Source organism: Sander vitreus, chromosome 10, assembly GCF_031162955.1.
Source record: "Sander vitreus isolate 19-12246 chromosome 10, sanVit1, whole genome shotgun sequence".
In the NCBI taxonomy this organism is placed as follows: domain Eukaryota; kingdom Metazoa; phylum Chordata; class Actinopteri; order Perciformes; family Percidae; genus Sander; species Sander vitreus.
This window is the reverse complement of record NC_135864.1, coordinates 15,646,920-15,663,553: the sequence shown is the minus strand read 5'-3', so window position 1 is coordinate 15,663,553 and position 16,634 is coordinate 15,646,920. Positions and strand designations below refer to the sequence as shown.

General features: G+C 40.4%; 1 protein-coding gene across 5 annotated transcripts in view; it reads left to right on the top strand.

The window, feature by feature from the left end:
* mid2 (midline 2) overlaps positions 1-16,634 on the top strand; it is a 95,382-nt gene that overhangs the window by 48,059 nt on the left and 30,689 nt on the right. For 3 of the 5 annotated variants that reach the window (XM_078260520.1, XM_078260515.1, XM_078260518.1), the window contains exons 3-5: positions 680-745; positions 2,059-2,154; positions 13,229-13,336. In XM_078260520.1, coding sequence (XP_078116646.1) covers positions 680-745; positions 2,059-2,154; positions 13,229-13,336 — 270 coding nt within the window. The remainder of the gene's footprint in view (positions 1-679; positions 746-2,058; positions 2,155-13,228; positions 13,337-16,634) is intronic. The other 2 variants (XM_078260516.1, XM_078260519.1) reach the window with 2 other exon arrangements.

Genomic DNA, 16,634 nt, shown 5'->3' with positions numbered 1-16,634 from the left:
CAGAAGCCACAGCAGTGCCAACACAAGTCAGGCAGAACCCTATTTACACACACACAACAGACGTTTTGTGATCACTCATAGAGCAGATACACACAATTTAAAGTTTAGTGCCTCTATTCACCTACAGTACATGTACAAGTACAGGCAGATGTCATCTTCATACACAGAGACGTACACACGCCGTGTGTCTTGAATGTATAAATGCAGATCCACCTACTGAGTCACACACTTAAAGACAAAAATACACACACACATGCATGTAGGCCTATGTATGTAGAGGACAGAGGAGTTTGTTTCACTGCAGTCCCATGGGAGGCAGCTGTGTTCTGATGTATTAATCATCTTCGTCTCCAGCTTGCTAATTAATGACCCATCTGTCCCTTCTCACTGATGTTCCACTTCAAACTCCCTCTTACACAAACACTCTCGCACAGGGCTGCGACACAACAACCAAATGCAAGACCCAGTGATGTAACTCCAGTTTCAGGGAAATATTAGCAGACACTGTGAGCCACACTATTGTCTGCATTCATGTAGAAGGCCATAATAAGAGAAACTTGTTCTGGGAGGAGTTCTCCTCTTCAGTTGCGTTTAGGTGACAGATGCTGTGGGCTCAGGCTCGTCTGCGTATGTGTGTTTACGTGCACTCATGTGGGTGTATGTGTGTGTGTGTTCGTAGGCTTATCAGGTGAGCCCGGGCAGAGTGTCAGATGCGGTAATGGAGGCTTCAAAGACAAGCGCTGCGGTGAGTTCCTTGGCTGCCTTTTCCAACCCCACCACCCTCCTCACCTATCCCTGTATATAGGCAGACAGGCACACAGGTAGACACCTGGATGGATAAGGAAGGGATGCAATGAGGGAGTTAAGCAGGCAGATAAATAATTAAGTGGGTGCAAAGTCAAACAGACAACCGACAGTAAATCAGGCTGAGCGACAGGCAGAGGAGATATTGGAAAGCAGAGAGGTACAGTCAGACAGTCACAGTGGTGGCCAGGTGCTTGCCCAGCCCACCTCCCTTTCACTTGCATGAGTAGAGCTACTTCAAACACCGCCGCTTGTCTGCTGCTTTGTTCTACTGTTCTCTTTGCAGCTGTGCTTGTTGTTGTTGTTTTGATGCCCAACGCCGTCGCCGCCATCGCTGATTTGCTTCCTTTTGATCGGCATTTCCATTTCTGGCTATTTGCTTGTTGTTTCCATTTTCATCTTTTGTAGTGTGTGTGTGTGTGTGTGTGTGTGTGTGTGTGTGTGTGTGTGTGTGTGTGTGTGTGTGTGTGTGTGTGTGTGTGTGTGTGTGTGTGTGTGTGTGTGTGTGTGTGTGTGTGTGTGTGTGTGTGTGTGTGTGTGTGTGTGTTATTTTTTTTGCATTTGACAAACAGTTAAGGGATAGTAATTGAGTGTTTGATCATTCAAATTGCCAGTGGAGGTTGATTGGTGTAATTGTTCAGGTGCCAAATTTCTTTTTTTGTGGCTTTAAAGTATGACAAGGTCAGACAGTTTCCATATTACAGACAATATGTTAAAATAAATAAATAAATCTGCTATATGAGCATTTGTAGCAGTTAAAAAGCAATTAATTGGGATGGAATTGGGATTCAATTTGTTTTCTTTCCTTTGATTTTCAATGCAGTATTAGAATCGCACTATAGGTTACAGCACAAGCTTACAGTGTAGGACTTTAACATTTACTTCAGCTTTTCAGTATAACTGTAAAAATGTATGAATATGAACATGTGAATTAGTACTTAGTAGGTATGAGGTTCATTACAGGTTACTGATATTACAGACTTCACCAAAAACATCACATACTATGGCATGCTGCTGCCAGATTCATGTAATAGAGAACAATTTATGAATTTGTTGTTTTAATGAAAAAACACAATTGCATGTTAAGAAATTATAATAATTAATCCATCAGGTTTTTGGCCAGTGTCTTAAACTTAATGTTTGAAATTAAAATATACAATTGCATCCATAACGTAATGCACATTTTGCACACGAGAATATGTGCTAATGTTCAGCCTTGTCTCCCTGCTCCTTCCTCCTCCTCCCCCCTAACAGCAAACCCTGGAGAACAACCTGACCAACCTGGTGAAGAGAAACAGCGAACTGGAGAACCAAATGGCAAAGCTTATCCAGATCTGTCAACAGGTTGAGGTATGCAACATGTCTATATGTCCGTGTCTTTAGTTGTTCACAGAAGAAAAGGTTCAAGTAGTCATGCTTAACTGTCACTGTGACAGTAATTAAAACCACAGTGAGATTCTCAATTGATCCCCATAGTTTTAGGGTAGGTTTTGGTCGGGATCAGGATAGCAGCCATGAAGCTTCCATATTCCATATTTGTGCAAAACTAGAACCCTAGTCTAGATCAAATGAAAGTGGATCAATTGAAATCAATTACTGCCCCGCAACTCCACAAGAGCTACCCTGGATTTGGAGTATATGTTCAAAGACCAGCCCTGTCTTTTAAAAAATATGTTCCCATAGACCAACAAAACTGCATTCTCAATTATGTTCAAGGGAAACAAATTTTGTCCCAGGTTTACATTCACGAAAACTTTTCTAATTAAAGTCCGCGAAAGTCAGCGTAGGGAGAAGGTCGGGGTGGATGGATCGGTCAAACAAACAGGACTTTCACACGGAGACTGCTGTTCCTATCCCGTGTGAAACCAAAAGTCAATGTTAAGTTGTTTATGTAACGTATTTAACCTACCAACGTACTAACAACGTGTTTTCTCTACATGGCCAATCGCAAACATCTACCAGAGCCGCATATTTTACATAAGAAGCGCAAACTATAATTCTACATAAATATGAAGAACATAGACATGGTTTTACAGGCAAAACACAATACAGTCGCTGCTTGGCAAAAAATAGTCGATGCTGTAAACGCGTAAATTACAAGGCTTATCAATATCACTTCCCCATCAGTCAGGCACAAGATCTGACCATAATTACACTTGTGCTTTCTATAAACTGTTGTTGCTTTAGCCTATTATTTTATTTGCACCCCTGGCAGTGGGAAGCGATCGTGAGAGCAAATAAAAAATATAAAAACATAATTCAAACCGATGCGCATTGGCAACACACGGCTCAAGAAGCTGACGTAATTCCCTTTGCTGAAAATCTATATCTTTCATAAAAATACCCATCAGGGAATGTTAACGGGGTTGTCGGTCTCTAAATGTTTTAACTTTTATGAGCGAACCTCTCTCTCTCTGCACACCGAGCTCCGCCTGATCTTCTAAGAACAGTGACGCCGTTATCAATCGAGTATTGATTGGTCACATCAGTTGATCTCTAATCTTCAGCATAACCTGCTCCCTAGCAGATTAGGTGTTCAGCATAAGTTACCATGGCGATTTAACCCGGTAACAAGTGATCCAATGTCGTGATACGCAAAACCCTGGGTTGATCCTGAAGTTACCTCGTTAACGCCAAATCTTGCTTCGTAGTACAGGCCTCTGCTTTCTGAAACGGGCCCCTGGTGTCAAGTTTCAAAAACAATCACAAAAGAAGCTGAAGTTTAAAGATTTTGTCGCTGACCCATGCAAGGCATTAGAGAGAAAGTTTAGATGATTGAGGCCTCAACCTGAATGAATTTTCTCTCTTTCACGAATAGATAAACCGTAATCACCCCGAAGCCTGTTTTGTTTTGTGATTGTGTACAGTTCACTGCCTCTGCTATTGGTGACTGCTCTGATGTCACGCTCCTGACACTTTGTCTCTGACTCTGGAACATTTCTGATAGAAAAAGCACAGTGGTAGAAATTGAACTTTAATTTCTTTCTTTCTTGCTTTCCTTTTTTTTTCTCTCACTCCTCCTGGATCACGGTTGTGCCAGCAATAAAATCAGCACTCCATTCTTTCATCTTCCATTCTTGCTACTGATCAAATATTGATTTGTCTCAAAACTAAAAGTGAATTTCAGTTCCCTATTGTGGGTTCATAACATCAGCATTGCAGCACTGTTTTCAGACAATTTATATTAAAGTATTATTACTTGGAAGCCAAAGACGAGAGGAAACCATACCAAATAAATAGATACATTAACAATGACTTAAATGTGTCTTTAAAATCTATTTTATCTGTAATCTCTTTATCTTTACAATCAAGATTCAGGATTACAGTACTTAATATATCCCTCAGGAAATTTGTCTTGGACATAAAGGCTGCCACATATCAATACATACATAAACGTAAAGTTAATAGCACAGACAAATGCAGACATGCGCTGAAATGTATTTGTGCAGAATGATCTCGTTATCTTTCATTTGATCCAGTGACTGATGCAATGTACTGCCATGAAAATGAAAACACCAGATACCATTTAGGCTCTCAATGACCTCTTGTACTTTGCCGATGGTAGCTCTCCAGACAATCTGACTCAAACCATGACTCAAGAACAAAGGATGAGCTGGAGTAGCTCTGTTACAGCAACCATCCACTCTCTAAAGGGGGCAGTTATGTAATTCAGACAACTTCAAAGTTTGGAATGACCACTTTACTGAAAAGCAAAGCTACTACCAAAACACACACACAATATTCCCTACTTCCAAGGTGCTAACAGCTTAATGTGATGCCTTTACTGTTTGCCTCTCTAAGGTCATTTTCTCATCTGTGTCTTGTTATACTATGAGCTTTGGTTCTCATGCATCTTACTCTGTTGAATATGATGAATTACTGTTGCAGCACTCAACAGTTTAAGTCCCGCTGGAGTCACTCATACAAGAAATGTATACTCTCAGGTCAAAGCAGAAAAGATTGTGTCAAATGGCATGTATCTTCCAAGTAGAAACTATATTTGACTTGTCACAAGCCGGCAATGTTTCACAGCTCACCTGGTTTGGATTTAGTTATAATTTTAGCATGAACCCATACCTATCTGCAGAACATTATACCTCAGCCAGTCTTGTCACTGCTGACCTCTTCCATTTGGGCTTGTGCTTTGATTTAATGGAGACACCGTGTGAATCCAGCCAGAGAATACTAATGCTTAGCCACCTAGTGTTGTTTGCGCCTGCATCACTAACATGTGCATGCACAAACACACGCAAGCGCATAATTTCTGTCTCAACGCACTCGCTCTTAATAAACGCCATAATTTCTCTGTGAGAGTTGACAGTAATGGCCATAGAGGACAAATGCACTTTGGTGCCGCCATCACTCTGTCTGCGGTTCATTTCTTATTAGCCGGGCCTGACTCCATTTTCACTCTGAGGTCCATGAACAACAACTCATGCAGCCGCTCACCCAATCAAAATTAAATGATCGCTGAGTGATTCATTACGTACAGACAAACTGTTTGTCAACAACGCATGGAGAGAGAAAGAAAAGTCTGTCTGCATATTGTCTTGGCCTGCATACCAAGTTGTGCCACTGCCAACAACAACAGCAGAATCTCATCACTTATTCATCAAAAATAAATGAGGAGTGATAGCATGGAGGGAAACATGCTCCATTGACTCTTACGCAAATCATGAAAAGAAACTGTTTTCCCGCCATGCTTGTACCAATTCAGAACTATTCTCCTGTGTGATGTCAATGTCAAGAGGTTCTTTTAATTATTGACATGAGGAATGAGGGAGTGCAATGTTTTACAGGTGAGTTCATATTAATGTGGGTCTTTAGAGTAAAGGAGAGGAGAGGAGAAAGGAGCACAAATGAGAAAAAGATTGAGGAAGATGGAAATGTTAGGAAAGTAGAGGAAGCCAGAGGATAATGAAAGGAGAAGATAAAGAGCAGGGTTAAGAGGGCAGGCAGAGGAAGAGGAAAAGAGGCTGTGAGTGTTAACATGACAACAAAAGATCTCTCTGACTGAAACAGTTACAGTACAGGCACTGTGTGGAACAACACGCTCAGCAAGAATGCAATACAACACAGATGGGGAATTTAAAGAAAAGAGAGGTTTGGTGGAGTGAGAGAAGTGTGTGCACAAAGTAAGAAATCTCTGAAGGGCTTTGAGCATGACCTGGTTTCCTCTCCTCCTTGTTTGCATTATATTGTATTTATGCTGAAGATATGATCAAACACAGTGTGAGTCAGCTTTCAGTGTCAGCGCACAGCACCGATGCAGCCCTGTTCTCCTGGGCTTCTGTCTGGGGAGTTCTCTTCAGTTATAGGAAAGTTGAGATGACTTGCTGATGTGTAGAATGTAGGGCTGTCAGCATTAACGCGTTAATCGCGATGCGATTAAGGGTCGATCATAACGCGTTCATTTTTTTAATCACATTTATCGCATGCCGGCATTTATTAATTTATTTTACACTTCACTCGACTTTGCGTCGTGCCGTCAAGACGTACTACGGTTGGCATGTTCTGACCCGTCTCATTGCCGTCGAGGGGGACAGTAGTTTCACCATACACAGCCTGTATGACACGGAGAAAGCAGCCCTGCTGCAAGGTGCTGCAAACGCTGTCTCATTAACCGGTGATCACTGGACGTCAGTGAGTAATCAAAATTATTTAGGAGTTACTGCACACTATATTGACTCTGGTAAGGATAGGGATTTTTAGTTTTTTAGTTAGGTACTTGGAGGAATTGTGCAATAATGACAGATTCACACATTTTTCTTTTGTTTACAGTAAATAAATAATAACAAATATAAATCTTAAAGTAAAGTTCATAAAGTAACTTTCTGTGCATTAATTTGATTCCCAATCAAGATACACTGGTAAGAATTGCTTTCAATTGTTAATATGTACTTAAAAACTGTTCTGAAATGTGAAATAATAATAATAAAATATGCAATTAATCGCGATTAACTATGCAAATTCAGCGATTAATCGCGATTAAGAAAACTTAATCGTTTGACAGCCCTAGTAGAATGTGTTTTTTTTTTTTTGTTGAGAGGCCTCTCTTCTTATTAAAATATTTGGGGTATATATATACCTATATAGCCTCTTCTTTCATACTTAAATAATACCTCCTTAAAGGCTTGTGCACTTGAGACTTGGAACTTGTAATTGTTGTGAAGTTAAGGATTTACACATTAACATCTCTTTCCTTTGAATTTTTCTTGCAACTTTACAGTTGATCCGATTTTCTGGCTCTGTCCTACTTTCTCTAACTTTTACTCTCTATGTCTGGGGTTCAACTAACCCTCCTGAAACACAGATTGTGTTGTGATGAGGCGTGTTCTTTGGCGTCTTTTTAATGATGGCACTCTCTAATAAGCATACAATGCCTAACTCATATACTGTGTCTCAGGGTAGGGAACTCGTAAGAATTGTTTGAGGAAGCAGTCAAAGCAGCAGCCAGTTTTTCCAACCCCAGAAATTGTGTTTGGAGGAAACTAAATTAGCTCAGTGATAGGGTTGTAAGTTGTGCGTAATAGGACTGATGGAAAAAGGAAAGTATTGCATCAAATAGAAGTCCAGTGGGTTTAATGCTCAGACATGTATAAACATTGAGCTGGAAGTCATTAGCCAGACTTGTCTTGGTTTATGTACACTGAAGCTGATCCTGAGATGGCTGTAATGCTGCCTAATCCTTTGTACCAGGTCTCATCTCGCCTCTCTTTACCTTTTTATACCGGAGTATCAGTGAGATCGAAGAGTCCACTGCTGTTGTTTGTCTTTGCTATATTTCTAAAGCCATTTGCGGTTCCATTTTTAGCCAAAGATGAAGACATCAGTGCAGTGGGATAATGGCATATAATGAAATTAAATTCTCGCCTATGCTTTTAACAGAGGGCCACACCATGTTTTTGTGTAAATCTATATATTTCTCAGTTTTTGTGTCAATGCTCCTCCTTCTATCTGTCTAGTCAATTAATTTTAGTGAAAGGGCAGCAACACTTTTAGCCAAATGCTAACATGCTCAAGTTTAGCGCCTATACTGTTTACCATGTTCACCATCTTAGTTTAGCATTTTGGCATTCTAACATCTTATAAGTAGCACTAAACATGAAGTACGGCTGATGTTATTTGTTTTGCAGGTATTTGGCAAAACCAAAGTAATGGACAGGTTGAAATTTGGAACGCTAGATGAAAAGTCAAAGGATCATCTAAGTCTTTGATTACATTGTCTGGGAACTACGTATGAATGTCTGTACACAATCTTGAGTCAATTTATGTAGTAGATGTTGAGATCTTTTACAGAATAGGGTTAGAGTTAGTGAAAACTGTGACTTGAAATGACTCTAGAGGAAATGTCATGAGTCACGAAAGTCATTAGGATTCATCCTCTAGGCACCAGGAATGTCTGTACAAAATGTCATTGCAATCCATCTAATAGGTGTGATATATTTCAGTCTGTACAGACCAACAGCAGACCAACATTGCTATCAGCTAGTGTGGCTAAAAAGACTAAAACAGAATAAATGTACTTACTACTTAAACAGGACTGTCTAGGTTTATCTACTAACACATATGTTATATATTATCATGGTTAATAGTCAGTGATTAATGTTAGTAAATCTAGTTAGCATATAAAAGTTTACATGAACATTTGTGGGCTTAAAAAGCCATACTTCAAATTCATTGCCAGTGAAGCATTTCCAGTTATCACCTCTTTCTGACATAACATCCAAGATATATGTCTCGCAGTTTCTTTTACTCCACTCATAAAGCCACATTGCCCGGTTTTAGAGCTAGGTGCCACTCTGGTGTCATAAATCTCTGGGAAACATCCCAGAGTCTTTGGACAGCATCAGAGACAAAGCTGTCAGACTGAATCCTTGCATCTGTTTGAGAAGAACAAGATCAAGACAGAGGCGACTGTGTGTGTGTGGGGGGAGAGAGAAGAGATATGTCGGGGCAGGGGGTATTGAAGTGGTCAGTGAGGAGCAGACAGAATGGGGACGAGAGGAATAATAGAATAAAGTGGGAAAACGTAAAGTGGTATGGAGGCAGTACAGGATTGATAGGGCTGGAATGAGCACAGAATTGATTTAAGATGTGAAGGTTTTGGTGTCAGCAAGAGGTTAACAGCTGTTCCGAACCTGGACCAGTCCCTACTCAGTTTGAATGGAGGCCACTTTGGCTAGAGGAGATTGTTTTGGGAGCCATACATTGTTCAATTGTCGTGCTTGTTGTCTGCATTTGGAACCCCGGGTGTCCACATGCTAAAGTCAGTTGGTGTGCTGTAGGGCAGGGCAAATTGTTTGCAATATTGATATACCACAATATGGCAAATGCATGCAAAATAACATCTGAATAAATAATGTTTAGGGCATTCAAATGTGTTATAATGTGTTGTAACTGTAGTTTTTAATTACAGTTTGCTTAGAATCATTAACTTACAGTGTAACAATATTTTATAAATCACTATATGATTGTGTTAGTATGACACAATTCCACTGAAAGTCAGTAGCAGCTAAACTTAAATTATCTCCCAGCCCGAGCGGGACTATAGACTGTGCCAGTTAATTAAAATGATCTATGTTGGGGGCGCACTGGTGGCCTTAGGGTTAAGGCGCCAACCATGATCCCTGATTCACATCCAGCTGGGACCTTTGTTGTGTGACATTCACTCATTTTCTGTTTTCTGTCTGTAAAAGCATTACATGCCCCAAAATAATTATATAATTATAAAAATACAGTATATTATCTTTGGTTATATATCACTGGTCTTATTTGTACTAATGCCCAAAATGTGGGGGGCACTTTTAAAAACATGATACCTTAGACAACAGTGGTCAGATTTTGTTGAAACTAAACCACAACTGAAATTATGTCACTTCATGTGTGATTGTGTCTTACTGTCTGAGTTGCCATCTGTCCAAGATGACATTCAGGCTTTCACAGAAGTTTTAAACTGACTTAGAACTTTAGGCTGAAACTCTTTCTTTTCCCCAAAAACTTTAGAAAATCTAAATATTTAATACTGTTTTATTCTCTATCTTCTCATTCTAACACTTCCTTGGATCTACTAATAATGTAGACAACTTGTTAAACATTGTCTACACCTGCCATAGTTGGTATGTACACTATGGTACATTTGGGAGCGCCACAAAATAAAGTTGTGAGTTTGAACAATGCTTGATAAGACAACATGAGTTTAAGAAAATAAATTGGGATTTGTTATGTCAGAGTGGGAGGGTAATTTAGCATTGTTTACCAGGGTTTGTGATGTTATTGTGGTGTTGCAGCTGTGACAAGTTCTTGTGACAAATACACATAGCTTTATCAAGACTAATGAGAATTGCAACATCATTAAAACTCACACACACAATTCAGTTCATCTATCTGGAGTCAATAGATTTCGTCAAAATCACAAAATAGAGAGATTACAATGTTGAATCACAAGAGAGGAATTTAGGACTTGCCTCCTCATTTGGACCTCAGCCCACCTCTGTGTGATCGACAGCATCTGAGTGACTCTGCTTGGCCACACACATCAGTCATGTCTTTATTTGCTGAAACAGCACAGAGTGGGTGGTGAATGGTGACTGTCAGTCAAAAATGTAGCTGCATAGCTCATTTTATTTCATTTTAGCTTGTAAGTAATACAGTCCTCATTTCCATGGTATGTAAATAAGGGCGATACATTTAATCTTGACATAATGCGGGAGCTGAACTCAACCTAATGATGTGTGGGAGCATACGTGCTCAGTGTAACCCTCCTGTAAGAGAATCAGAGGTGGAGGATGTGGTGAAGTTATAAGGTTTATAATGTACAATTCTTTTCATTTATTGATTCTGCTGTCAGATCGCACTCTGTGGGCTACATTGTGATTATACTGGTCTAGATGGGCTTATTTAATACTATTCAGTTGCTAATTAAGTCTGCATCTCCTTACCTAATAGAATGAAATGATGGCTGCTTACGCTAACATGTAGCTGTGATTTATTTATTTTTTTGGCTGGATGATACTGGATGCAGTGCACTCAAATGTCAGCTTCATTACCGTAAAGATGAATACGTAGCCAAGTGAGAATAGATATGCATTAACAGGATGAATTAATAAGATATGATACATTGTGTGCTAAATGTGTGTACAATAATGAAATATCATAATCATAAATATCAACCACTAAGATCCCTTTTATTATAATTTCTGACATATTAAATTAGCACAGAGTGTAGCTTTATTTTCTTTCAATCCATCTCAGACCCTGTTTTTACTGATTTTCACAACCTTCTTGAAAGCAGGAGCATCTAGAAAGTCTTTGGCATTAAAAGTGTTTTCAATCTTGTTCTTCACATTTTCCAATAAGACCTTTAGCGTGGAGTTTGCACTGTGATTGCAGTGCACCTGCAGAGGAGGCTGATGAATAGGGAGATGCACAGTAGGTAACAGTGTTTGTGTAGCTGGGAGTAGATAATAATGTCAGGAGCTGGCACAGGAAGGTGAAGGTTTTGAGTGAGGTGAAAGAGGAGGAGAACGGAGATGAAGATTGTTTCCGTAACTCTAAGCTGCCAAGTAGCTCAGTTGTAATTCAAAGTGATCCTAGACGGCTGCATTTATCCTGCTTAATTACTAACCTGCAATCATAAGATTGCTTTTTGCAGAATTAAGTGTGTGTGTGTGTGTGTGTGTGTGTGTGTGTGTGTGTGTGTGTGTGAGTGTGAGTGTGAGAATAATGAGGCTTAAGTGGATCGGCGCCTTGTAATGAGCTTTCTGGAGTGATGAGTAGAACTTGGTTGTTGCGGTAAGTAGTTTGATAGTCTGCAGCATGACCGAAAGTGACAAATAACAAAAATAAATAAAAATTACTTTATTTGTAATGGTAAAAAGTATAGACATAAAAATCACAGGTGCTGCATCTATTTATATTGATATGAAAAGAAGTCATTAGAGACAATCAGGGAGAAACTGTAACTGCTGAAGAGTCACAATAAAACTGAAATAAACTATTTTATTTGTAAGTTTAAAGAAAACCTACATTTCATGTAGACTTGATCTCTCGTTTTTCATTCTCACAATTAGTTATTAAGAAGCTCTTCCAAATCCAAACTGAGCAGACTTTCTTAGATTCTCAATCTTTCAGCATACTGTACTTGTTAGCCATTTCATGCAGGTGTGTGTGTGTGTGTGTGTGTGTGTGTGTGTGTGTGTGTCTTTATTGTCACAATGCTGATTATATTGAATATTTGCATTACTTACAAATTGCCACATCCTGTCAGAGCAGTGAAAGGGTCTCTTCTCACAATGTATTCTCTGGTGTATTAGGTTTGCCAGCTCAGCAGTACTCTTGCTACAGTCAGTGCACTGCATAAAACACTCACCCGTGTTTTTGTGACTATAGCATCTAGTGAAGCAGTTAAAGCACTAGTGTTGTTTGTGAGTTCTGGTGGCCTTAAAGGCCATCCTTGATGGTGAGCCTCTATTTGATCTGCTAGTGGAATTCCTCCTCTCCAGTGCTGACTTCTCTGGGTACTTCTGAAGCTGCCAGTTTGAGTGAAAGCTTCCCATTGTCATTGTGCTGAGTGATTTTCTTTAGTATATTGTGGAGTAAATGTCTGATTTCTCTGGTGTTCTGAATTGGCTTGTGCAGACAAAATAACAGTGACTCCTGCCACCACTGTGGCGGAATTGATTAGAATTAGATGAAACGGCAACTACAGCCAACTCAGTGGTAAACCATCAGTCCCTGAATTTTGAGGGGTCAGTTGTCCCTCAGCAGAGAAGCTGGAGCAGTATATCTGAACTTTTTTCATTTGAACCCTCTGCCCCATTTTGGTAAAGTTATAATTGGATTTTACAACTGGCAAACTGTTTGGTAGCATTTCAGTATTTCAATTCAACAGACACCCTTAGTGTCTAAGTAACATCCACACACCCACACAAGTTTAAAGTTGCTGGCTCTTCATTTAGTGTTAGCCTGAGATGGTAAACTGATGATGGGTTGCCTTGGCAACTTTGGTCCTAAAATAATCACGGAATCTATTAAATCAACGTTGTGAAAGCAAAATTCTGTCAGTGAATTAATGAGTGTCTACACAGGCACTTTTCGGGATCTTTTTTAATGAAGAACATATTTCTTGTTCATAATGAGTGAAATAAACATGTGTTGTTAGAAAAAAGGCTTTTCCTGGTGTGTTGAATGCATAATGAAATGAAGAAAACAATGACGTGCTCTGCATGTAAGTGATGATATGAATCGTCTTGGCTGCCAATCCAGACATCTTACAAAGCTCCCTGCAAACAAAAAGGATGAAAAAGTGGCATATATCGTTTTTGTTTAAAAATGTAACATATGGCCAGGTTGGTGTGATTTGTGAGTGTGTATGTGTGTAAGCAAGCCTCATATTCTCGTGTGTACCTGCTTCTGTCTCCAGGTGAACACAGCCATGCATGAAGCCAAGCTGGTGGAGGAGTGTGATGAGCTAGTCGAAATAATCCGCCAGAGAAAACAGGTCATCGCTGTGAAGATCAAAGAATCCAAGGTAAAATATTCCCAGGATAACTTTTATACTTTTTCAGTTTTCGGCTAGAGAGAGATTTTACTACAAGATTATTAAATTGCAAGCTGGAAATATGAAGATGGCTGGTTTCAGCAAGTTAAAGCTACATGGACTGATTTTTGGCCATTAAGCCTGGCATAAAAACAAAATGTAAACAAATATAAGTCAAATCATTTCACTGACCGTTTGGTGAATTACTAAAGCTAAAGCGTACATGCCGCCCCCTGAGCCATAGGGGTGGATTGTAGATTGTTCGATCCCCGGCTCCTCCAGAGAGCGTACCGAAGTGTCCTTAAGCAAGACCCTGAACCGCTAACCGCTCCTGATGAGTAGGTTGGCACCTTGCATGGTAGCCTCTGCCATCAGTGTATTAATGTGTGTGAATGGGTTAATGATGTGTTGTAAAGCGCTTTGAGTGGTCAGTAGACTAAAAAAGAGCTATTTAAATGCGGTTCATTGACCGTTTTAGCTCTGGTTTGGTCTCTACCAACCCCTGAGAAATATACGTAGATATTTGACTTTCTTCACCAGCTAGTCACTAACATTGTGTGGCGGTCAGGTAGCGTACATTCGGTTTGCTGGTGGAAATGGTGTTGATGGGAGTGGTGAGACTAAACCATATAGTACATCTTTGTTCAGATGTGCCTTGAAACTAAAACAGAGAGCTAAAAGTAGCCAGCTCCATAGAGATACAGAGTTTAAGGATAATTCTCTGTATTGCAGTTTTAGGTTTATTGATTTCACATTGTTGCATTCAGTACATCAGTTTAAACAGGTATGCCTAACTGCCATTTGAAACAGCCAAATTGGCAAATACATATTTAAGAAACTCAGCTCAGCTCAGCAAAGTCCACTGGCGGAGAAACAGTGGTTGAGAATGACTATGAGAGCAGGAGCGCTGTAGACAGAATACAGTATATTCATCCAGGTCTTTCATTGTTGTTGTTTTTTAATGCTGCCTCTGTAGTTGCTCAATTGTTTACCCAAACATACATCACATGGAGGCTTTAGGAAAAATGGAAAAGACAAGCGAGGATAAAGAGAGCAGTGACTGCCTCTTCCACATGTAGGCAACCAACCTGAATGTGTGTGGAAAGAATTTGAAATGGCAGAAAGACGGTTGTAAACTTGCTGCAGGACTTACTGTACAGGTGTGTGTGTGTGTGTGTGTGTGTGTGTGTGTGTGTGTGTGTGTGTGTGTGTGTGTGTGTGTGTGTGTGTGTGTGTGTGTGTGTGTGGTTTGTTGCCCTATGAGTGCCAAGGATTTTGGACAGAGGCAAACCCTAAATCTCACCCTCCCAGAGGTGAAGTTTTAAGTGCTTGTGGAAGATCCTCTGAGGGAGCAAATAGAGCCTTGTCGAGAGATGAAAGATTTCCAAACACCGTACACAAGGACTGAAGGGTGTGGGTGTGAGAGTGCAAGCGTGTCAGAGTGTGTCCACAGTGATTGCAGACAAAGAGCAATGCTTGTTCTCCTGAGAGTCTGGGTCTGTAAAAGGCTGTCTAGCAGAGGGTAGAGGAGTGAAATGCAAGAGACGGAGAATAGAGGGAAGTACACATAAAACACCAGAGGACCGCTTGATTGATGTCACCCTGCAGGTGATTTGTTAATATTTGAGACTGTTTAACAGTCAAGAAATATGAATGAAATGCACCTTGAGTAATTCAACTAATCAGGGATGTGCTAAAATGGATGTCTGCCTGAGATGAGAAAAGAGAAGACCACCAGAGGTAAAGTAGGTTGTTTAAGGCATTTCAGCAAACAAAAAAACGTTTTTCTGTTAAAGGGGTGATAGAATGCAAAACCGATTTTACCTTGTCATAGTTGAATAATGACAGTTCGGTGGGTAAATAGGACATACATAGAAGCTCAAAATCCCATTGATACCCCTATCCTCTGCAAATCTCACATTTTGAAACTCCTGCTGAAAACGGGCGAATCTCAACAAAGCTGGAAGCTGACGTAAGCATCCCAAATCCTAGTCTTTGTCACGCCCCAACATTTGCATAGGCTACACCACTGACCTGAGGTCAGCTTAGTCTTCTGAATCTAACTAGGTCATGCAGATCTCCAGAGGTCCGCTATTCAATTACTGAATTCACTTCTGAGACTTTTATATGCGAGACATCAACTATGTAGAGGTCAAATATGGGCCGTTTTACGAAAATTGATGGCTAATTGCAAATTTTCTCCGACTGTGTGTCGCAGTTCAGCAGGAGCTCAGCAGGCTACGTGACAGCGGCCGGTGCTGCCTCGCCGCCCGGCGTGTCCTACTTCATAGACTCTGGCTCGCTGTGAGCTAGCTGGATCTCCGTCACGAAGGGAAGCCCGCGGCACTCCATACCCGCGCAAAGTCACCAGTTCTGGCTTACTGGACTACAAAATGCCGAGGCCCTGATGGAGCTCCAGGGCCTGCAGCTAGCCGCGATTCATAGGATTGAAGGGACAGTAGCAGCTAACGAAATCCCTAATGTTCACAAAAATGCATTAAATTGAAATCGGACACCATTGTTAGCTTTATAAGACCTTGGGGTACATGTTATGTAAGTGGCATGACGAAATTCAAACTGTAAATATACTCTAATTATGCCGAAAGTGAAGCTAACTAGCCGCAATCTGTAAACATAGGATTGGAGGGACAGTCGCAGCTAACGAAACCCCTAATGTTCACAAAAATGCATTAAATTGAAATCGGACACCATTGTTAGCTTTATAAGACCTTGGGGTACATGTTATGTAAGTGGCATGACGAAATTCAAACTGTAAATATACTCTAATTATGCCGAAAGTGAAGCTAACTAGCCGCAATCTGTAAACATAGGATTGGAGGGACAGTCGCAGCTAACGAAACCCCTAATGTTCACAAAAATTAATTAAATTGAAATCGGACACCATTGTTAGCTTTATAAGACCTTGGGGTACATGTTATGTAAGTGGCGTGACGAAATTCAAACTGTAAATATACGAAAGTTATGCCGAAAGTGTAGCAACGATCTTTTCATAGGATTAAATGGGACACATAGCCTAGCTTGCAGCTCCGGAGCTCCGCGGAGCCCCGAGCCCCGGTCGTCCAGTAACCGAGAAACGGTGACTTTAACTGGGTATGGAGGTTTCCGCTTTCTCGTCAGACTGTGTGGAGCTCCTAAAGTCCGACACGTCTTACTAAATTTGCAATTAGCCATACGTTTTCGTAAAACGGCCCATATTTGAGCTTTATATAGTTGATTTCTCGCTTAAAAAAGTCTCAGAAGTGAATTTAATAACGAAATAGCCCGACAA